We start from the raw sequence: 25,224 nt of genomic DNA, 5'->3' as shown, positions 1-25,224 counted from the left end.
GTCACTCCCGAGAAAAATCATCACCAAAAGTCTGGCTTGGCCCTTCGAAGCGTCCCTTTTAAGATGCGAGTCCTTCCTCAGAGATTCACTTCTGAGGATTAAACGACTCCTCCAAGCTGTGGTTTACTTAGCCCTTAAACAAGCCCAGCTTTTTTCCTGCGAGGAAAGACCCTCACAGCAAAAAAAAGTCCCACCTACCCATTTTGCTGTTTACTCTCCCCCTGGTTCTCTCTGAATCCTCGTCGCGGCCCCTCGGCTACATCCTGGGCGCCGTCGCCGGCAGAGGCGCTCGGGGTGGCATTGTGCGCGGCGGGCTGCCATGGGACATTAACTGCAGGTTTAGCAGCGCTCGGCGCGGGCGGCCGCTGCTCAGCGTTAGGCTTGGCGTTAACATGCAGTCCAGGCGCAGCGAACGGGGCTGGGGCGGCAGCCGCGGGGGCCGGGGCCGCCGCCTGGGCCGGGGTGAAGGCGGAGGACGGTGATGGGATGGAGGTGACTTTGGAGGTGGTTAGGGCTCCAAACGGCCTCGGTGTCTTATTGTAAGCCACGCTCGCCGTGGCAGTGACTTTGGGTGCAACAGCAGAGGCAATGGGCACAGGCTTAACTACTTCTGTAGGTTCTCCCTATGCGAGATGAAAAACAAAAAAGAAACACACAAAACCACGCCAAACGCATGCACATTCCTCAGCATGTATTTTTGCTGCTCTCAGGGGAGAGCCTAGCGTGAAACCAAGAAGCACAGAAGCAAGCTTTACCAAGGCTGCAGCCCTGAAATGTATGGAAAAAACCGAGCCATGCGTTTTAGGAAAGGGAATGGTCCAAGCATGCACAATCAATATGAAATCCCACGATGCTAACTCCTCCTCATATTCAAAATAGACATCCCACAAATCAAATTCAAGACAAACTGAAGAACCACTCTATTGCAAAACCCACCGGGTAAGTCATGTGGAAAAAATTAGTGTTTTTTATAAAAATCCACATTCCACCTCTCAAACCCAATTTGAGATATGCACATTCCCCATACAAAAACGGCATGTGCATGTGTACACACACGCTGTATATATTGATCTGTTGATACGGCCCTTAAAAGCAGAACCAGAGCCCTGGAGCTCATTTATTAGAGGCCAGTGCTTTGGGATTCCGTGAGCTTTTCCAGTTGCACTCCATCGATGTGCCCCAACATCTTCATATACCCTTGTCAGAGCCAAACACTCCAAAAAATGTAATTTTTTATATTTTTTTTTCCTGGGAGCTATGTTTTAAACACAGTGGTTCCCAAACTGTGGCCTTTCAAATCATGGTCAGCAGAAGAATAATATACTATGCATTATTTATATCCAATGGAGAGGATTTTCAAGTACAGCCCATCTGTAAGTATTTTCAGGTTTGCAAACAGCCTTCTTATCAAAATGAGGTGTTTGAAACTATTGCTTGAGAACATAACATTAGAAGAACTCAAGAACAAATAATTCCCCAGGCTCTAAGGAAAGTGAGGGAAATTGTTCTCTGAAACTCTAATATTTAGATAAGCTTCTTTCAAATACAAAGGAAGATTTCAGTGCCCATTAAAACAAACAAACAAAACAAACAACAACCCCCCACCAAAAAACCCTACTACTGTTTCTCTCTTAGGGACAGAGGAAAAACTTCAGCAATATCTTTCTAAAAAAAAAAAAAAAATGTTCTGAGGGCTGGAAAATAACATTTATTCACATTATTTTTGTGGACAATCATTTGCCACGTCTCTTACTTCTTTTTTTGGGGGAAAAGAAAAAAAAAACCTCAAAGATTCAAATGCTGCAATACTTTTGATGTAACACATGGAAATCAAGCATGTTATATTGAAAGGAAAGTTTGAATGACAGTGCTTATCAACAACAGGGTTTGACAGATGGGTAACAGTTAGTGCCACATGCTACATTTTTTAGTTGTGATGATGAACTTACCTTTGGCACATGAACAAGATCAGGTTTTGGTATAGAAGCCACTCTGGAAGAGGAAAAACATATACATAATTGTAAAAACCCAAGTTCCTTAACGTTTAAGCATTTCCCTCTTCCAACTCACCACATCCACCCACAGATATATAAAATATTTCATTTTGTCCCCTCTAAAGGAAACAAGACGCATTCAAGTTAAACTTACAACATTGTTGTTAATACAAGGAAAAGGCAAAACCAAACTGGATTAATTCATCCAGGTACAATGTTAGGAACTGTAGCATCTAGCACCAAGTACTCTTTGATTTATAAATTCGTAATACCATATCACCAGATAGGAGACATCAGTTCCAATTTGCTTATTGATTTCCATCCTTTCATAAGAAACTATGTCATGTACCTCAAAAGCTCTGGTCAGATAAATTGCATTTTAAGCAGTGCATAACCTTTATTCAGGCCTAAAACAGAAAGTTTCCTTTTAGAACAACAACAACAAAAATCCTCCTGAAGGACTTGGCAAGTTAAATAATACAGAAACGTTTTGCACAGTCTTTGGTCTTCAAAGGTAAGGTTAATGTCACTTGAACTCCACAGTAGACAACAAAAAAAATTCTTCCAAACAATGGGTCCATTGAAACTACTATGGGGTGGTGGGAAGGAAAGGAAGTATCGCAATGGAAAGGATGAAGATGATAAAGAATTGACAGATTTTGTTATACCTAAAGCGAACTGGCAAAGTGTTACAAGTAAAGGCATCTCACTTGGCTGGGCTTTTCAGGTTTGCATATACTTATATGCAAAAAGACACACACACACAAAATTTAAAAAATAAAAAAAATAAAAAAAATTAAAAACCCAGCAAAAAATCTGACCCACTAACATTTTGTCTGCAAACATTGCTGCTGATACACTTAAGCCTCTTCATGCTGTTTTGGTAGAAAAGTGGCTTCCTGCCATATTTCAAAACGTTTCTGGCCATATTTGGTAGCTGCTCAGAAAAGCTGGCACCCTTAACGATCCAAGAACCAGCAATCGTATCCTGTCTGAAAGCACACAACCCCAATTTCCGACCAATCTTCTAAACAGGGTTTTGAAGAACTGAAGCCGGATTCTCATGTCCAAAAGATAATTTGTCAGGGAGACCAAAAGGTTCATTTAATTGGAGATCAGCTAACAGAGACTACAATTTAAAACACCTCTGTCATATAAACCAGCTTGTTTCTACCAGGAAAACATGGAGAGCTAGATTTTAATTCGGCACACTTGGTCCATTTAACAACGCCTTTCTTTGTTTTCCCTTTTTTTTTTCCCCCTTTTCTTCTCCCCCCCCTTTTTTTTTTCTTTTTACTAATTACGTTCAAAGTGTTTACTCCTTCCTTTGGCCCTCAGGGTTCATCAGATTCCAGCAACAGCAATCCTGCTGCAGATTCAGTAACTAACTTTCAAAAAGGGAGATGTATATAATCCACATGCTATGTTGGCAGAAGAAAACAAGAAGAAAAAAACCCAACATCGCATGAAAAGATCATCTTCTGCACTTTGCCTTCACCATTTGCGCATCGCTGCTGACACAGATTACGCCCACATGACCAGAGAGAGGCTTTTGTCTGCTCGGAGGAACAGGTCCGTTCTCCCCTTTCTCAGAGTGTGCAGCCCATGGGAAGACTGACCTCCAGCCCTCCAAAGCACTGGGGTGCATCATTAATCACGCCTAATTGCAGAGTTGTCCATTTGCAGCAACAAAGGCAACAAGAAGGAAAAAAACATGCCAACACATATGGAAACTTTTCTTTCTTTTTTTAAGACCGGAGTTAGAAGGAAACATGCATCTTGCTCCATATCTTAGGCATACGTTTTTCAATAAAGTAACTTGGAATGTTTTGTGTATTTATTAAGCTGATCTAACAGTAAGAAGTAGAAAAACATTCATTATTCAAGTCAACTACCATATTTCATGCTTGAGAAAAAAAAATTCTCTTTGCCAGTGCTGGACCTTGAAGTTCCATTCTCATAAAAGGAACATACTTTTTTTTTTTTGTTTTTACAAAATAATCAAATTTGAGTTTGTAACAGATGAGATTGCTCTGCCTTCATCAATACAGCACTGAGCAAAAACGATTTCAAACCACTATTTCCAGATGATCTGAAGACATACTCTTCAAAACTGATCTCCAAAAATATAATACAAAAAGAAGAAAAAGAAAAAAGGGAGGTGAAAAGGCTTGGTAAAAGAACATTGGGAACATTTCAGTTAACATTGGACTCAGACAGCACAACATTACTTTATTTCCCCCAAACATACTTGAAACAAGGACATAAATTTGTGTGTCCCAGACATACTTCAAACAGTTTAACTTGGCCTTCTTGACTTCAGACTATAATCAGCCTAAAATCTGTGATTTATCCTGTATCATATAAAGAAAACGCTCACCCAGCAAACTGAGCCACCAAGATCTGAATGTGAAAAATGCATGGTGGTTAGACAAGACAGCGCAAAAGGAAATGCACACTTCAAACTGAAAAGCAAAACACATCCAACGCATACATTTAAGAAAACACTTCCTTCAGGGCTATTTCCCTTAGGATTTTGATAGCTACTACCAAATTGCATAGCAAAGAAGTAATTAAACTGCAGAATCTTGTACATTTTCTTAGCTGTTAGCACTTCGCTTGCCACCTAGCAATTAAACACATTAGGATTTCATGCTGGTTTGGTCACATTGAATGTATGAATAACTGATGATAAAGGCTTTCAAAACGAGATGACACACTTGCCCTGTTACTACTTACTAGAAAAGCAGAATGGCTTGAAGCAGGATATTTTCTGAATGATTTAAAACGAACAGTTCTGTATATTAGTTTCTGCAATATTTTCAATAACATACAAACAAAGCAAAGACCTAAAAGCTCAGTATAAATGCTTATTATAAACAAATCACACAAAAGACCTTGGCAAACAGTTACAGTTTCGAGCTTCATACGAATTATTATAGACAACAAAAACAGAAGCAGCAGACATCACTTACTGACAGCCTAATACTGAAAATGAAAGTGCACAAAGTTTTTGCACAGGCTTCTACATCAAAGTCATTTATTCTTTCAGAAAAAAAAGAAAAAAGCTATATTTAGCCTGTGTAAACAGTTCATTTCGACCAAACATGATTAAATTTGCTCTCTAAACATACCACAAGCCGTTCCTCTCGGATGAATACTTTCGTGACATTTAATGCAATTCAAAACATTCCAACTTCCAGCGCAGCCTTATTAGGAAAATGAATTAGTCTGCTCTTCGCTCTGAGCAACATGCCCAGCAAAAACTATTCATTCTTTAAATTCTCCTTTTATTCATTCCCTTTCCAAGTATTTCACCATAAAAAAAAGACACAAGCAACATAACAGAATCCTTCCATAATCACTAATATCTGGGAAAAAATACCTTATTAAAGCTAAAGCTACAGTATTTCACGCTTCTGCAATGAGTAAAATTTGATACATCATCTCTAAAGACCAATCATCAATGAAAACACTATAATCTCAATAAGTAGTGTTGTAGAATTAAATTCAATGCAAAGCAGGATTTTTTGGCCAAGTCTCAGCTGTCCTGCCTGTATAACCACACAATAGAGGCCCAAACCCTCAGTCATTAAATCCCTAAAGCTTCACTGAACCTAAAATCCAAAAGACATTTCAGATTCGTCTCTCCTCTGAACTCCATTTCAAGTCCCACCATCCCCAGTCCTTCTGCCCCTTAGTTAAGAGACTGTATTATATTCATAACCTAAAAAGTAGACACTGAACTCAATGGAAAAATCACAAGAAGGTAACTGCGCTTATGAGCGCCTCTATAAACAAGAGGAGCACATAATACCAGTATTAATATAGCTATTGCATTTGGGGTTTTCGTGTCTCTAACTTAAAGGATTGCTCAAACTCTGGTGTGAGATACAACAAGAAGGATGTTGTTCCAAACTGAATCTTTCTAAGAGAAGGCCTGAAGGAAGGACAGACGGAAGGACGGACGGAAGGAATTTTTCCCACTCCTCTCATTTTCAAAACTAACTCCTTTTTCCTAGCTGATCAATCAGGATACAGGCTTTGGCAGCAGATACGGCATCCCTGAAAAGCCACTGGTCAGATCTTCCTTCCTAAAACCTGATCTTTTAGCGGTTTTGCCATTGTAGTCTACAGTTCCGTTCGTTTGCTTCATTTTATTTCTAGAGAGCAGTCAGTTGACAGGGCAGAAAGCTAAATACATTTGCTTTTCATAAATTAGCCAACTCATGCAAAAAGATGACAAGCAGAAAATGTTTAACATATATAACAAGCCACGACTTTCACTAGGGGTTATCTGAACAAAAACATACGCAGATGTAATTTAAAGCACAGAAAAAAGAACAATCCAAATACATTTCTTTTTTCCTTAGACCCAAGCCCTTTCTCTATCACAGACATAATTCATTTCTTACCAACCTCGCTCTGGCTCACAACAATAGAAAAACAAAAACATTCTTAAGCTTGCTTCTTGTTCCAACTTATACACCATCAGAAATGGCTGCCTTACATACACTAATATAACATACAACTACATTTCCCACAGTTTTGTAGAAACGTACACACTGCCCCGGGGCAACACCAGTTGGCAAATCAGCACTTCAGCAATCTTGCCAGGACAAGCACCTGTGGCTGACAGCCTGCAAACCTCTGCAGATCCCAGTGCATGGCAAAGCAGAGGTGGCAAAATCATCACTAAGTACTACTCAATGAGAACTGGAATCTGTTGCAGTCACTGTGAAAAGGAGATTACTTTTTTTTTCTTCTTAAGAAACACAGTAATGTTTTCAAATCTATACTCTGGTCATCGTGCTTGCTAACATACCAACAGATGGCTGTCAACAACATTTTATTTCTTAAGTTATTCTCTTTGCTGTAGTTTGTTATGTCAGTTTTCATTTAGTTGAACATACCAAATTATGACAAATACGGGAATGTTAATTACAATCAAACAATGCAGACTTCAGCGCCGACCGCCTGCTTAAGAGAGCAAATGGCAGCTTCAAACCAGAGGGAAGATGGGATGCACAATGGCATTTCAGATACCATACATCTCCAGGAGTCTTAGTACGACTATCGCATTCTGCAAACTAATTCTTACATGAAGAAAATGCATTGTTTCTCCTCTTGTCCTAAAAATACAGGCTGTAAACGCGTGATAATTCAGACGTTAAAATGCAAACAGTACGACACGCAGTTCTCTCAGCATTAACAACATATTGGAAAGAGTTTCTGTGGATGCTCCATTTGTATCTGAAATGACAGAAGAGGATCTCTTTGGTCAAATGGGCTATTTTTAAACAACTTACATCTTTTGGACTTCATGCCCTTTGATAAGGTATATTTAATGGGAGTATGCTGAGAATATTGGTATTTATTTCTTGACAGAATAGTACCTCGAGATAATACTTAACACCTGACTTCATTCTATTTTGCCTGGGAATACTAGCTCACGAGTCACTCTCAACAGATTCTACATTTTCAGTAAGTTTAAAACGGGAGAATTAATATAATGTGCATGCCAGCATTTTACATTTGGTATACACGACGTAATACCTTTATGTCCTCACATTGTGCACTCCCCCAGCAAACTAGATTACAGTGAAGCACTAGGTCAGGTAAAAGCAAGAAAAATTACATTCTTGCTTTACTGGCTATTTGATAGTTGGCCAAATCAAATGTAGCTCCCCCCAGCCCCCTTAAATTTAAATAAGGTTTGGGATTTCATCATGATGTGTTAAAATAAATAGTGCTGACATTTTAGGAGAGAAACAAGCTGCCCTCTGCTTTGGTACTCCTACCCACAAAGGATTAGTTGTTTTCAAGACCTCCCAAAGGCAACCACTGCTCATAGTCTCATTCCTGTGGTCTGTGGCAACCCTACCGAACGCATTTGTAAAAAGAGTTTAAGTACAGACAGATAATATTTTATTCTATTAAAGCAAAACCAAAAACCAAACAAAAAGCTAAGGAAAAAATACTGTGGAATTTATCTCACTTACCTTCTGACTGCCAGAGACTTTTAAAAACATGCTTCTCTCTCCCATGAAGGCAGAAGGTTTCGAAACCCAGACAGCCCATACGTATGACCATCACTGGACTAGGGGGCACATCTGTCCGTACCTGCCCATGACTCCCCTGGTCAGAGCCCAAACAGGTAAAGCACCTCCAGTACCAAGTATGGCCAGTGCCTTACAACCCTCTACGGCAGATCGCTGCCGGTTGTCCTAGAAAAGTTATAGAGCAGCCTACATACAAGCGGTAGCTCGGTGTGTCTAAACAATCGAGTTCGGTAGGCAGGAATCCCATCTTGCCACTGCTTGGCTACTCATAAGTGATAGAAAAACTAATGTCTTGTATCTAAGACCTCCTTATACATTACCTTTAGTGATAGTGGTCATTTCTGTCAGTTATGCCTTGTCATAAACTGAATTTTTTCTTTTCTTTAAGCTTTGCTAAAGCTGTCTTGCCAAGTAACAGTATCCACATAACAGTTCAGTGAAAATAACAAGACAAAACAACTGTACCCGGGCTTTTAATAAAGTGGAATTTATACATATGATTTTCTTTAAAAGTGCTTATTAGCTACTAATTCTACCACAGCAAGCTACCTTTTAAAAATAGCCAGCTTAATGAAAAGCATAGGTCTAAATGACTCGCAGACCTTGTCAGTCCTCCAAAGCCTTCAAAAAAAAAAAAGCCCAACTTCATGCTGACTTCAGTCTGTCATCAAATCTAGGTTATAATTTAGGAGATTCAACACTAAACACTAAATTATTTTTTCCAGTCCTTTCTGCAATATGGTGACTAAAGTTGAAATTACCTCTTTTGTCCACAGCCCAAATAAGCTTGAAAGTGCAGTCATATCTACTTCAACTGGAAATTCATGACAAACAGCTCCCCAGTCCCCAACATATCCTTGCTTTTAATAGGATACACTATGGTTTTAATGCTTTCCAATTAAGGTCAGGAATGTCATTAAGCATTTGTCCTGAGCATGACCCGCCACCAAACCAGCAAATTTTCTTTCCCATCCAGCCTCTCAGACATCTCTTTCCTCCCTCCTACGCCACCCCAGCAGTGAGAGATAAGCATCCACTCTCGAGGTGTCCAAGCCCAGGGCCTTGCTGGCAAGCTGCCGCAAGGACTACCTCGCGCCTTTCCACCACGGGGACATTGCAGCCAGCACGTTCCTGCACCACTCTTACTGCAGCAAGTGTGTTTAGAGGGGCTCCCCCAGCCTGGCCCCAAAGGGGATGTCACCACAGGTAGTAGTGGCCCTGGACAGCAGAGCTGAAGCACTATAAACCACATATAAACTACAAGAAAGACATTTGAGGTGCTGGAGCGTGTCCAGAGAAGGGCGACGAAGCTGGTGAGGGGTCTGGAGCACAAGTCTTGTGAGGAGCAGCTGAGGGAACTGGGGTTGTTCAGTCTGGAGAAGAGGAGGCTGAGGGGAGACCTCATCACTCTCTACAACTACCTGAAAGGGGGTTGTGGTGAGGTGGGTGTTGGTCTCTTCTCCCAAGTGACTAGCGACAGGATAAGAGGAAATGGCCTCAAGTTGTGCCAGGGGAGGTTTAGGCTGGATATTAGGAAGAAGTTCTTTACTGAGAGAGTGGTGAAGCATTGGAACAGGCTGCCCAGGGAGGTGGTGGAGTCACCATCACTGGAGGCATTCAAAAAACCTGTAGACGTGGCATTGCCGGACATGGTTTAGTGGACATGGTGGTGTTGGTTGATGGTTGGACCTAATGATCTTACAGGTCTTTTCCAACCTTAGTGATTCTGTGATTCTGTGACATTACAGAATTATTACAGGATCAATTCAATGAACATGCACTTGCCAGAAGAAGTTAACTTCTCCCCGACAGGTCCTCGCCTTTGTTGCCCTTTTTCATTTCCGTGTATTGTTTATATGTTTACATAGTTAAGGTCACTGGCTTTGCAGCATGCATTGCCCATCTAACATGTTGAGAAGAGCTATTTACGTCTCGACATGGCTGTCTAACATAGCTTTAGATATCGAAAAACTTACTTGAAATAAAGTCTTACATCTAGAAGACTTCAAGTTAGCCTGGCCAACAGGTCTCACCACACCTTTAAGGGAAAGGGAAGTCAAAAAGGAACTGCCAGAGCATGAGCTGTAGCTGGAAATTACTTTGTTTACTGCAAGAGCTAGGCAAGAAAGATGGAAAAGCAGCAATGGTATCAAATAGTTAATTCCTGCAGTCAATAAAGTGCACAAGGAACCAGTTATGCTGGAAACTCTTAACACTGATTAAGTAAAGGTGCATAAAACAGAGTGCTGTAATTCTTCTGTCATTTGCAACGACTGTGAAAGACGAGAAAAACTAATAATCCCATCTGACTCCGACTGATCCAGCTAACTAAAGACTTTTCACTTCCCACAGTCTAGCTTTAGAAAAAGTAGCTTTTACCCTTCTCGGCTCAAACTACTTAGGGGATAACATTCACAGCATGCTCACAGCATATGAAGCAATTAACTGCTTTTGTGGGCAACTAATCACTGATGCAAAACATCTGATGGTCACAAAACCTGTTGAGATTTTGCACAATGCTGCACAGCTGTGAGGCAGGACGAAAGTAAGTGAGCAACATTTGACAGGCACAATATGTGTTTTTATTACCTCATGGGGTTTTGTGGTTCTGTGCCACAGACATGACTTTCTGCTGACAATACCCTGGAATTCTTCAAAGGCAGTAATTTTTCAAAAACTGGGTGAAAAGCAGCCCCAAAAACAGTGCAGCTGTGGAATTCAGCTATTAATAGACACTTGACTCTGCGGCTTCTACTTACCTTCTATTAGGTGGCATAACAGATACATACCTAGTTAAACTTGCAATGGTGGCTCTCAACTTGTATGTATCTTGGTTTCAGACCTCTAGAAAATCCTGTATACCTGAAAACCCACCTGCTTTTCCCAGCTTTAGCAGAAAATCCCATCTTTCTCATGCTGTTAGGCTTTCATGATCCTACCGCTATCCTTCAGGAAGACATTTATTTTCCAAACAGCCAATCATTAATTTATTCTTGTTCCACTCTTTACTAGAGGAAGGTAGGAAGAGCCCTACTGATGAGTCAGGACACTGCAATTTTGTTCATCTCTCAGCTGTTGAGAATCTGGCATGGCAGAGGGCAGGTTTTATTTAAACAGTGTCTCATTTCTTCCTGTGGGCCGATGCTTAGGAGTTTATCTAACACCACCAGTCAGTTCACATATTTACCTTGGGGTTTTTTCTAGCCTTCACATCCCACATTCACAGAGGTGCAAAAGCCACTCTCTGAAACTGAGAAACTAAACAGTTACCTGCATAGGTATTAAAGACGCACTCTTTAGCCAGTGCAAGCTAACCTGAACTATTTTCAGCATATGAAGGGCTCAGTCCATTTTTAAACCATGTAAGCTTCTTTTAATCCATTTAGAGACAACTGTCCCTTGACAGATCATCACATACCCTCTTATAATTAAAGAATGCCTGCAAGTTAGCATCATAAACTGCGCATGTTGGAGAGATGTGTTTTTCAAGGGAAAGCAACAGGTGTGGGGCACGTGCTGTATTTGAAAAACAGAAGTGTAAATAGAGACAAGTAACATCACTTGTGGAACACAAACAATGGGATAATGAGTGGTTACGAAGGAAAAAATGACACCTATTATGCAGTGGACTGAGGTAGGATGGACTTGGGTGTCACCGGGTCAGGTCAGCGCCCCCCTACAGGACCAGATTTGGAGCCATAGGGAACCCACAGTAGAGAGAACACAGTGAAAACTATTCTTCTCCCATTCTTAACAGTGGGACAACAGGAGCAAGATTAAGTCAATTTTCAAAAGAAGATTTTAAATAAATGCCATTAAGCATGTCATACAATCCAGATAATATATCAAATACAAACCCCCACATTTTCTGAAAAAGGGGACAAAAGTTTCACTCCCAAATATATTCACGCACTATTCAAATTCACAGGTAGAAGAGTCATATTCTAAGAAATATTTCAACTTTCCAAAATGCAAGCTTTTCCATTTATCTAGACTTGGCCAGGACTGCAGGAAGCACCACTGCTCACGCATGACTGCCGAGCGGCTGCCAAATCCCAAGGCTACTTCAGGTTCTGGGAAGTAAACCAACAGTGCTTTAGAAACTTTTTGATCAGAAAAGTTTTGGACCTGGGTCAAACGGCTATTATTCAAGCTCGCTGTCTTTCTGGCAGTCTCATTAAACTATTGAATTCAACGGACATTTGACTTAACACTAGCATTGGAGACTCAAAAGCAGCAGCAAGAAAGTTTTGCCTAACGTTTGCAGAGAGTCATCGTTTTCTTGACTTTCTGGTATCTTCCTACTAACACTTTTCTTTACATAACTAATATAGGGAAGAAAAAAATATTGATCAGTGTCCCAAAGCACTACAAACAGTACGGTCATGTCAGCCTCAAGAAGTTTTTAATCAGGCTGTTTGTAAATTGGTAACAGAGTCAAAATCAGACCTGTGCTCCTGTATTCCTTAGGAAATTAGAGTGCACAAGAAGACCATCAGACTTCCAAAGTGAAGCTCCCCACACAGAAGAGGAGGCTTCCCCTATATTTCCTAGTTTGAGACCTTGACAGCTTTGCTCTTGGTCATCTTTGTATGACATAACTTTCTGCAGTTGAATCAGAGGCTGCTGAAGGCTTCCTCTAATGAAAACCCCAAGGGAAAAACAAGACGCTGACAGCATGATGACAATGACGATGACAAGACTGGTTTCCATCATGGTGAAAGAATTTCTTCAACTTTATGTTCCAGTCCTCAAGCACTCATTAGCGCAAAACATGCCTCAGCAACAGGCACAGAATAACATTAGCTGTTACTACCAATAATTTTTATAGCTATGCACTGGCATGCTGGAAGAGGCTAAAGCACCCCCAGGATTCTTTGCTACTGGTTTGATATGGCATAATGGTTAAGCCACCTTCAATTTTCTCATCTTCATCTTTAAATAATCATCCTGCATTTAATGCTTTTAATTTAAAGTAACAAGTACAAAACAAATACCTCTGGCTAGATAAATAAATGTAAAATGAAGCAATTTTTAGGAAACAAAAGCACAAAGAAAGTGATCAGTTAAGCTACCTCTATCGTCTCAGTCATGACAAATTTGGTGTGCTTTACGCAGGGAGTAACACACTGTATTTCTTAACAAAAATATGCTATCCAAGACACTAAAAAGATTTCGGCAACTAAGAGCTGACGCCTCTCCAACTCGGGTTCAATCGCTGGGGGGGAGATCTTCGAGTGTTTCATACCCTCATACCACATAAAATCCTGCCCAGTTGCTGGTACATACAACCTGAAGGGTCTCATTTTTTCAGTGAATCAAATGTGGTAACTTTTTCAGACTGCCCATACAGGCCAGGCTTGCTCTAACTCAATGATTATAGCTGACATAAAAAACAGTGGGCAAAATTTAAGAAGTAATTTATTAACCCCTAAGAGAGGAACAATTCTTCTGAGAAAAGAAAAAAACAATTCTTCCACATCTAAACTTACCATTACCTCTTTTAACAAATACCTTGCAGAGCCTAGATTCCTGACTCCATGGAAAAGGGCCAGAGAGTTGTCCTAACACATGGAGACGGACAGCTTATGTTGACACATCCGAGTGCCCTGCCCTTCAATATTCTCACCTACTCCCTTGTAAACTGGCTCAAGATTTGGCCAGGCATCTTTTCCCTTTTAGAGTAATGAGCAGCCAAACACAGTATAAAAAGAACAGTAATCAAGCTGAAATAGAGCAGTAATCAAGCTGAAATAGAGGATTATGTGTGTCTGTAGCAGCCCTGTGTACTTTGCAAATACAGCTAAAGCCTGCAAGGAGGTAGCACTGCAGCATATTAGACACCATACGCACAAGCAGTATACAACTTTGTTACAGAGATACTTGTTTTCAGACACCAAAGCAAAGATCCTCAGAGCAAGATACTATTCGTTTGCTGTGCGAGAATAGGCTTGGATTATTTTTTTAAATGGCTGTGAGTCTGCTTATAATTTTCACTCCCTTGATAGAACATAATCAAAGACCAATTTCCTCAAATGAATGCATCCCAAAGGATTCTCTATATCCTCAAAAAAAGCATACAGATATACCCATGAGTAATATTTGGACCAGACAAATACATGAATTGTGGGGCATGGAGGAGTTTAACAGCTGCATTGTTCTAATGCAGCTGTTCACAATTACTGGCATGCGTTGTGAGGCATTCTGATTACTGCATGTTTAATCTATATATAAATGCATTACATTGCTACTCAAAAGTTTGGCATTTAGATGGTACCTGCAAGGCTTCAAAACTGTAGTCTATCTCTGATGCCCCAGCTGGCTATTTCGAAGTGTGCCAACAGAATTAAAATGTCACTAAAGATCACACCACTCTCTGAGGTATCTGTGTTATTTTAAGAAGTGAAGATAAACTGTGGCCAACTTCACATTGTTTCCTTAAATCTTTCACTCAATAACTATGGACCCTGTTTAAAATAAATGTGCAAGGTCAATGGCACCACAATTTACATACTAGCTAACGAGCCCTTGAAATTTCAAAAAGGTATTTGATGGGTTGCACAGGTCAAACCAGAAACAGGTAGAAAAGTTTCACCTGAGATTGTGAATGGTGAACTGCCACTAGTCATACTGGAGAACCCACACCCTCTTTCAAAGGCATTAGCAAGAAAATCTGCTATTTGAGAGTGGAGTTGGGGGGAACATCTAAATTATTTATCTGAAATACAAGAACTCTGAAAGCATTGGCTCACTGACTGCAAAAATACTCTTTACAAACAGTTGCACACTAATTCAATCCTGCAAATTATTGTTAACGGATGCTGTTTTAGTAAAAGATACTGCCCTGGTAAGCCATGGTGAGGAGTGCAACTCCACAGTCTACTACTTGAAGGTATTTTTTTCAGGGGAAAAAGAGTCATGGGTCTCAGCTGCTTCCTACAACAGTTTTTAAGCATGCATTTGACTTGGAGCTAGGAAACACATGATGTGAAACATTGGGCTCTGCACTGTCAATTGCACTTCTTGGGCGATCTCTTTGGACAAAGATGAAAAGCTCAACTGTCCAGACATCTTTTTTTAATAACGCATTTCTGTTAAGCAGACGAGGGACCAATATTAATTTTTTGGGCCAACTGCTATCTCCAAGAGGAAACATCCACAAACAAGGAGAAAAATACTTCACTGACCTGTGGAAGGATTTCTGCAGTCTCATGCAAAAATGAGAAATCATTTCTTCACAGTCCTGAAAAATGTTCTCTGTAGTTAAGCAAAGCTTGGGTCGGATACCACAGTTTGGAAACCAACAAAGTAGTGCTGGCCATCTTCTAGTCTCCATACATGATATCCCATGGTCATCTTCACTCCAGCAGTGTCCAGTTGCAGTAGCCACATGCACAAAGCCTGAATTTTGGGGATTTCTCACCAGGGCTGATCCTTGCCTACCCAAGCCTTTCCTATAGGCTTGACCAGCCCTGAAGGCACAGTGAGTTTGAAATGATTGTGACCGCAGGAGCTCCCTAATCCCACACCAAAACACTTCCACATCTGCCATCACAGAAATCTGATCATCTTTTGGGTCCTGCCCATTTCTGCCAGTTTTTCCTTTTGCCTCCCTGCCTGCCTATTAGCAATCTACAGTCACCTAAAGCAGGGAATAGTATTTGACCATTAATGCCATGTACTGTATCTTCATTTCCACATTTCTACCTAAATGGGTAGCAGCAAAGTCTGACAAACCCTCTTTAGGAAGAGCAATTAAAAAAAAAAACCACACCCCACCAAAAACACTCCACTCAGATTGATAGACAGACAAAAAGGAAAAATGCTGAAAATGTCAAGTAGTAACATAATGATTTGGTGACTCACCATGAAAGGAGTCTTCCATGTTGTTTGAAAAAAACCACAAAAAACACAAAACTGAACAGTAGGAACATGGTGCGTCATGAGAAGGATCAGATGAATTCTTAGCATTTTTTAAGAATAAAATCATTTGGGCGAATCACACAATGAATAGGGTAGTGAAGAGTAAGTATCTAATGTTTGCAATTACTCCAGCTCACCCTCATACTTTCATGTGGCCCCACCCACCGTGTGCAGCTATTCATGATATCTCATCTTAACAAGGAGACATTCTCTAGTGCTAATGTATTGGGGGGGGGGGGGGGGGGGGGAAGAAAAAACCCAACTCAGCCAAGAAAAATATCCATGATCAAAATAAACAGTGTGGCTTTAAAATAAAAATTTGCCATACTATTACATCCTCAGACAAAGCCACATAGCAAGCTACAACCTTCTCCATCTCTCTTTTGCAAAAAAACAAGAAAAGAAAAACAAAAGGAATAGTTTCACCATGTCTTTTATTCAGATCTTGATCAAAGTTGTGCTGTGTCTGCTAATTACTGGCTTATGCCAAAAACAGTTGAGGTCCAGCCCTGCAAGGTATTACGTTTCTCCAGGAAGGCTGCTAAATGCCTCAGGCTCCATTATCTTTAAACAGCAGATGAAGTCCTTCTCATTAAACAAAGAACCCTTTTTTCTCTCCACATGAAGAGAAATTCAAAACTTTATAACTATATTATTAAATGCAAAAATGCATTTTTTTTATTTCCAATATAAAACCAAACAAACACATATAAGTTAGGAATCCATCCTCCCTACCAAGATAAGTCTACCAGATTATACCACCTTATGATTACGTGAAATGTAGTTCTGATGTCTCCAACCTTTTCTTTTTTCCCCCCTTTGAAATGACCAACAATAACACTGAACTGATATATTATTAATTTTAGCACTGGCATGCTACCCCCACTTACCTCCATGCAGTCTGTCTAACAGAATCTGTAAGTGGTATTTGTTCTTTATTTGCAACAACTACATTGTGTGTCACTAAAATACTTAACAGCTAATGTAAGTAAGGACTGTTTGGTTTTGTTAAAAAAAAAAAGTAACCCACAGATTTTATTTATCGGTTTAAAATACTAGTTCTGAAATTCATCTGGATTCTAAAAAAACCCTAACAGCTCTTCACACAGGTGTCTAGGAAGTGCAGGAAGCAATTTTTACTTACATGAGACATCTAGTTCTCTTCTCCAGAGTCCCATTTCCTGTCAAAATACCGTCTATATGATAACAGAGATTTAATATGGATTTTTTTTTAAATGACAGTATTGGTTACCTGAGTTGTGCTGAAACTTGATTTTGTCCCCACTTCCACATAAGCCCAAAGTATCCATTCAGAGCACTGTGCCACCTTAGTCTAGCAGCCCTGCCAGGAGAACTTCAGTCTGCCCTTGCTCACTCAAATTGCCCTAGGAGCTTTCTGTTCCAGGAAAGCTCCCTTCAGCTGGGACTTCAGTCCCAGCATTCACTTAACTATCCCATTAATGGGGTGGTCTCTTACGGGTTAACAAGACTTTGTGGAAAATGACTGATTTGTTGAGCCATCACCTTCCTTCCAAAACTTGGAAAGGATATAACTGGCAACTCTTTTGGCCAAGGGACTCCAAGATCACTATTGACAGGAGACACACTTATAAATTTCAGTACTTGAGAGGCCTTGAATGGAAAATATTATGCATTTTTGTACTTGCAAAAACTGTTATACATTATACTTAGCACAGAACATGTATTTTAGTGACTCCATGTGTCACTGAAACTTATAGTCTGCTCATGTGGAGTGGCTTTGTATGTAAAGGAAAAATAATCTGTTAGTAATCGAGAAGCATTAGTTATCTCTGAAGTCACTGTGCTCATTAAAACTTTGGCTTCCTAAACTCTGGAATACATTTTAAGAATGTATTCTACATTCCATTTTTCGCATAGAAGCTTAGTAGCTAGAAAGGATACTATACGGTCAACAGATTAACTACCCTGGGTTTGGTCATTTTCCCTCCAAAAGACATTAAGTGAATGTTAAAAGTCCCCTCTGACGAAGCTCATGTTATTTCCATAATTGATTCCCTTCTGGCAAGATGTTCTCCCTTGTATAGCAACAGTCAGTCATAACTTAAATGCAAACAACAGACTAGGCAAAAAAAGCAAGCCCCCCCCTAAACAATTGCCACTCAGAAAACCCATTTAATTGCCCAGTGAAGACTTTATTCCAAACAGAAAGCAACATCAAACACCAGCTTCGAGACAGTCTCACCTGCTGACATAAATTCTCTATGAAGTTTGTGTGTCTCAGACAACGGCTTATAGCCTCTCAGATTTCACCATTTATATTTTGCAAGATTTCATGCTCAGCCACATAAAACTAACTTCTAAAACTTTCAGGGGTTTTTTTGTTTCTTTTGGGTTTTTTAAGGAATATTTTAATTGCATCTTGGTAAGAATTAGAAATGTTAGGAAATTAAAGCTTGCCAAACTGTGGAGAGAAATACTCAGCAGGCATTATAAACTTAAAAGTTGTAAGGCAATAAGAGGAATATTGAAGACTCAAAATATGAAAGTATATAAATCTATTGTGAATTTAAGCATCACAGAGATTGAAATAATTTGCAAATTTCATTTTGACAGACAGACTCCACTCAGCTTACACAGTCCACAAGAATGCTGGAAAAAAGCTAAATCTTAAACTTGCGCCAATGTTTTACAAATTATGCACGAAATGCTTTTTTAGCATCATGTTCAATTAAACCTAAACTGAGAAAATAGACAAGAATAAGAATCATTCACTCAGTTTATAACAGCAGAAGATGTCACTAAGTAAAAAAAAAAAAAAAAAAAAAATTAAAAAATATCCAAGTTCAGTTCTGGTTCAAGCAGGCACAACTCCTCCACCACAGCTACGCAAGTCCTGTTTGGAGCACCTAAGGCAAGCGAGTAAGCCTGCCCAAATTTTTCAGTGGTCAAATGACTACCCAAACTGTTCTTGAAATATCTGCAATAACTTTTTTTTCCTTTCATCCCTATACATTTATTGCTAGTATTTTTGGTTTTAAACTTTCGTGGATCAGAAGCAAAGGCAACTCTTTGCCACCTTGTATTTTTGCAAAAGACAAGACAATCATTCAACAATGTGAACCAACTCTTAACATCTCTGTGCTGAGGATGTGCCACATCATTTCCACTGTATTTCCCCCTACCATGTTTGCTATTTCTCTTTTCCTTCTTCCTCTAAGAGTTACACTATCTTTCCTTAAAAGCCTCTTCATTCTTAGAAACATAATATTCTTCCTGACAATTGTTTTCATCCTGCTCTGCCCTCTCTGCTCTCATCTTTATAATCTATATCCAGATGCCCACATTCCCACTTCTCAGAGCTCCCTGAAATTAGCAGCATCAAACACTTCCCTCATATTAATTAGCTGCCTTGGGGTTGGGGACAGCTAGGATCTGACATCTCCAGCAGCAGCCGGTGGTGTCAGGTCATGCGCAAGACAGAGGAGGATTGTGGAGCAAACACAAAACAAAAGCAGCAGGTTAAATGGGCAGTTCAAAACCTTTGTAAAGTTGAGGTAGGGTCTCTCAAACCTCCTTACTCATCACAGGAAGGGAAATTTTTCCTTCCGAGCACTTTTTGGGTAGAGGCTCAAACACAGAAGGGCTCCACCAGAAATGCCATGAGGTCAGGAGGAAAGCATGTCCTCTGGAGCTCCTCTCCAGCTGGGAACCAAAGTCCTTTCAATACCAGAAATTGCTGCAGCTCCACAAGTGCTACTGCAAAGACAAAGTGCATTTTTTTTTTTTTTTCTGGTGGGAACAAGGATTCAGCTATGACTAATCTGAAGTGTCAGGTGAATCCTCGATACTTCCTAGCTCAGGTCTCGAACCACAAAGTTGACGAAGGCTCAGATCTGGTGCAGACCCTGCCAAAAGTGGAAAAGTTGCATAGAAGTGGGTAAAGAAACCTGACATTTTTTTCCCCCACATAGCTCACCATGCATTAGGTGAAAGTGGGGATACACTGTGCACAAAACTGGAGGAAAGCACAATTTAAAAAAAAAAAAAAAAAAATCAATGTGAGAAAATACTTTCCATCTGCACACAGCACAAACACCTTGATGTTGTCAGCCTGTCTGGGACAAGAGTCATGTTGATGGATATATGAAACAACACCCATAAGACCCCAATTTAATTATTAGTTACAAGTGTTTATGATAATCAAACCCACATCTCTTGTGTAAGCACCCAGGTTTTCACCACGCAGGGGTTACAAAGGCACAGTTTACTTCTCACCCCCCCTGCTCTGCTGAATCATCAGATACCAACCCACAATGGGTCTAGATACCAGACTAACAGGTTCACTGATCCAATACACTCCCCTAAGATAAAGCCACCCCTACAGTTTTTCAATTCTCTTATTATTTTTCAGGCTTAGTGTTCAGACCAGAACATATCCGCTGAAACAGATCCTATTCAGCGTCAGGCCAAAACACATCCCATCGGAAAATGTGACGCGGTGGTGAGGATGTAAAAATCAATATATGCACAGCTCTTTGTTATTCAACCACCAGGCAAAGCTGGATTTTACTTCTAATATTGAACTAACACCAGCATTAAAAGATGAAACTCTCAGGTCTGTTTTACAGGGCAATGGAACCCTACAGTGTGTTTTGCACCAGAGCATCCAAGAGCGCACCCTTCTTCTCATTTTATTTTCTTGTAGGGAAGTTCTCTTCGGGAAGCAAAACCTGTGTGCACTCCAAAACCTATATATTATTTAACAGTTCAAAGCAGATTTACGTCATCACCAACATGTAAAAATAAGTACAACAATCAATATTTGCCTACGGGTTCTTAACAAGAAAATATTTGGAGGGAGGACACAGACACTTTAGTTCACAATGAAGTAAACAAAAATGACTGGTAATAGTCATCCCTGATTTAACGGTCATCATGATACTTTATTCTTCTTAGTATCTTCTATTGAAGTCCTCAGATCCTCAACAGCAAGATCAGATTTGACTGTGTGAATGGTAGATAAAGATTATCTGCATAAGAAAAAGAGGAAACTCCTAGTTTTAGGAAATAAAACATTAAAGCCAAACCAAGTCTGCTGCAAATCCAGAAATGGAACTAGAAATCATGAATCTAAAACCTATGCGTAACCACTAAATCAGTTCGACAAATAAAACAACACCTGAAATACCAAGATCACTAATGGAAAACATTTTGCAAGTAATATAGCATCTTAAAAAAAGGTGTAATTAGCTGCCACACACAGTAGGTACTATTACTAGAGAAACAAAAAACCATTTTGCTACATTGTGCTGCAGTGCTTATGGAGTATCGGTGACTGTCACCATGAATACCACCAAAGGCCATTAGAAAATAAGGAAGTGAAAGAGAGAATTGCATCAAAGGCCTCCTGGAGAATAATACTCCACAAAGATCACTTCAGATGAAACAAAATGTAAGAAATATAATATAATATATATATAATATATATCCTAAGAATATAACTTTTCTGATGGCTTGCTGTAACTCATTAAAGAAAAAAAAAACCTACACTCCCCTCTAAGGATTATTTATAAATGGGAGGGAAACAGTTACCAAATGAGCTTCCTGAAACATAGCTATGAACCTTTTCCTCAGAGTAACTAAAAAGCAGGACTTAACTGGGAAATCATGCTAAGAGCAAACAACACTGCCTGCCTATCAGCCATCAAAATCTGAAGGACTCAATGGCTCGATTTCTGCTTTTTTTCTGGAAAAAAACTAAACAAAAACAAAACACAAATGGTTGCGTAGCCCAAAGCACCTGGGATATAACGACTACAGAAAGGCTGATCCGGCACTTCACTATCAGCTGAGAGTAAACGCTTTCCCCTCATGGAGGAAAACAGCACTTCTTCCTATTAAACAGAAGCTTTATTGCACATCACGTAGACATCAATAGTTAGCAAAATTAACTCCTGTGGTTTTCAAGAGTGTTTTTTAGACTTCCGTAATGAAGATTAGCTTAGTTTTGTTCCTGCATTCCTAAAATACATACATTTAATGTTCTGGAAATAAATTCAATCTACAACTTACAAGCATCTACACTATTAAAGACTGCTTAGGAAGAGTTGCACCTTTTCAAAGTGGGGATGTTTGAACGTGTATTGCATGTTCTGTTTCCACCCTTCACTAGCAATGAAAAGATTTTCAACACTGGGAATATAAATCAACTTGAAAAGACAAGCAAAACTAACTTGAGGAGTTTGCAACCTGCAGATTACTGCTAGGCAGTGGTCAGACTCCTAGTAACACCAGTTACCACCTCAATCAACCTAGACATATTTTCTGTATTAAATTTCAGCTTGCAAATGTTATTTCTTGCTTACAGTAAGAACATATAAATCAAACCACGTAGAGTGCATTAGGTGATTCCCTGCTGCCCACTGAGATACCTCCTCAACTCAGCTTTTTCGAATTCTGAAAGACAGGAGAAAGCTATTGATATCACAGAAAGCTATTTTAAATCACAAGCGGTAGTTCATCATTAACTTGTCACCAACTTTGCCACCAGGCAAAGCACTGCAAACTGGTCCTCACCTCATGTACTGAGGGATACTAGCCACCCAGCACACGCTGAGATCAAGAAAGATGCTCTCACTTCCAGACATTTCCTACTGAAGTACACCGTTTCAAGTAAAATATGTTTTATTAAAACATCACTGTTCCTGTCGTCACAGACAGAAATGAATCGTGTCAGATCTCAGCTAGAATACAGATTAGTTTTAGTTTTAAAATAGAGTGAAAACAGGCTTCTAAACTACTGTTCATCTAAAGGTCAGGCCCAAACTATTACCTTTCCAATGATCTGCTTGTGTAAAACTGCTTTTAAAACTCAGTCTTTTTCACTATATATTTTTTGTCTTATCAACTGAATCTTTGTTTTAAACAAGTCTTATATCAGACTACATCAAAGTATTTTAATCCCTATAGTGGAACTATAACAGAAGGCAATTATTATTGTATCTATCTTAAATGTAGGAATTAAAGAATATAGTCCATATAATAACAACAGGTGATAAACATTTATTCTTTGGCTAGTCCCAACACATCTGAAAGTTATGCGTGGTTTCAGACCTTACAGCAAACATCTATAACACCATCAAAATCACTTACATCACTTTTTAAAAAAAAAAATATATATCTTTACTTCCTTGTCTGAAAGCAACCAATTTAAAAACAAACAAACAAAACAAATTAAATAAGAGACAAAGCAGCATTAGATTTTGCCATATTTGTCAGACGTCTGTGCTATGCAACAACTTGTACAAAGCAAAGGCACAGCCATTTCTCATTGGTTAAGGAAAAGAAGCAAGATGACATGTTAAGGCCCTTTAGTTACCACTTGATCCATTGCAAACAGGTGGAAACTTCTGGGATCCAACACTTTCTCCCTCCGTTTTGAGTGAGGGACTCTCAGATTACACCAGACTTGCAAACCTTCTCCCTCAAGCACTCACTACCCTTCAAATAGTGATGCCCCACTCATTTCCCACCCAGCTGCCTATAAGGCTCTGCTGATTATAACATCTGAGCTATCCTCCCAAGCAGCCTCTCAATTGACCAACCCCTATTCCATCAAGAACTTGGACTATGAGGGCAGGAATCCTGCAAATTTGTCCCAAATTGAACTTAGAGGCTCCCAGCTTGTGAGAAGCAATTAGTTCATAATGACCTCATTTTCATACAGATGAAGGTGGAGTTTTGAAATATCCTCCTAACCTGACTGCCCTCTGGTTCAGTCCACCACAATACAGTATGTAGAAAAAACCCCAAAAGCATAACGGTAAATTTACTTCAATTGCTGCAACTCAAAGGTGATATTTTGCATTTCTCTGGGAGCAAACAAACAACAAAAAAAACCCCAGATACATTGTGTGTTTCCTCTTCAATCCTCACTGAAATAAATAATTAATTTCAGGGCTGCTCCTTTGTTTCACTTTCTTTGCCTGGTTTCTTTGTGTGTTGGTATCAATGATATGGTAGGGGAAAGAAAAAAAGAATTAATCAAAATTAATATAAAAAAAGTCTTTAAACTTACAGTTGAAGCAAACATTTTGACACTCAATAAATAATGAGCTACCCATGATACCTGGCTTTGTCCACTACCTATATTTACTATTGCGATTATGTTCCTATGCTAAGTACTGTATCAACCTCAAGAAACTGAACCACCTTTACAAATCCTGATCTTTGCAGCTGTAACAATTCCCAGGAAGGCTCTAAGGTACACAACACAGAGAAGGCTGCTATTGCTTAACTAGCCCTCACTCCCACCCATTTTCCTGGCAGATGGGTAGGTATGATCCCGCAAGTCACTGAACTCCATTTTCACCCCACAACCTTCCATTTTCATCCCAGCAACTCTCCTTTGAACTTCCAGGCAAGCCTTTAGTTTGTCAGGTTCACTTAGCTGCAGCATGTTTTGTGGTTCATCTAATTGCTAGCTGACGTGCAACAAAGTGCTGTGCACGACAAAAGATTTCGAATTCCAGCTGGAAGCAAGAGCTGTACCCTTCCATGTATTTAGTTTGTGGGCAGGCTTTCCAAAGGTACGGCTTAGCTAGCAAAACCTGTTCAGCTGCTAAATTAGGAGCAAAAGCTTTCTACCTTGCCTCCAATTAAAAAAAAAAATGCATATACTTACGCACCAAGACACCTTTGTAGGCAAAGAAGAAACCAGTATCTTTATTAGCTTTGAATTCTTTGGACAACTTTTTACTCAACACCACTTAATTTCAGGACCAGTGTAGTGGGTTGACCCTGGCTGGATGCCAGGTGCCCACCAAAGCTGCTCTATCACTCCCCTCCTCAGCTGGACAGGGGAGAGAAAATATAACGAAAGGCTCATGGGTCGAGATAAGGACAGGGAGATCCCTCAGCAACTCAGTACCATCATGGGCAAAGCAGACTCGACTTGAGGAAATTAGTTTAATTTATTACCAATCAAATCAGAGTAGGGTAATGAGAAATAAAACCCTAAGTCTTAAAACACCTTCCCCCCACCCCTCCCTTCTTTCTGGGCTTAACTTTCCTCACGATTTTCTCTACCTCCTCCCTGCCCCGCAGTGTGGGGTCCCTCCCACGGGAGAGAGTCCTCCACAAACTTCTCCAACGTGAGTCCTTCCCATGGGCTGCAGTTGTTCACCAGCCGCTCCAGCAGTTGGTCCTTTCCATGATGTTCCTTCAGGGCCAGACTGCTCCAGCGTGGGTCCCCCACGGGGTCA

At 39.9% G+C, this 25,224-nt stretch overlaps 1 protein-coding gene across 4 annotated transcripts in view; it reads right to left on the bottom strand.

The window, feature by feature from the left end:
* PDLIM5 (PDZ and LIM domain 5) overlaps window positions 1-25,224 on the bottom strand; it is a 131,768-nt gene that overhangs the window by 56,347 nt on the left and 50,197 nt on the right. For 2 of the 4 annotated variants that reach the window (XM_059817473.1, XM_059817475.1), the window contains exons 4-5: window positions 1,950-1,992; window positions 199-314 (exon numbers count right to left, since the gene is read on the bottom strand). In XM_059817473.1, the coding sequence (XP_059673456.1) occupies window positions 199-314; window positions 1,950-1,992 (159 nt within the window). Of the gene's footprint in view, window positions 1-198; window positions 624-1,949; window positions 1,993-25,224 lie in introns of all 4 variants that reach the window. The other 2 variants (XM_059817472.1, XM_059817474.1) reach the window with 2 other exon arrangements.

Source organism: Gavia stellata, chromosome 5, assembly GCF_030936135.1.
Source record: "Gavia stellata isolate bGavSte3 chromosome 5, bGavSte3.hap2, whole genome shotgun sequence".
NCBI classification, from domain to species: domain Eukaryota; kingdom Metazoa; phylum Chordata; class Aves; order Gaviiformes; family Gaviidae; genus Gavia; species Gavia stellata.
Note: the sequence above shows the minus strand (reverse complement) of the source record. Positions and strands in the feature narration are given on the sequence as shown.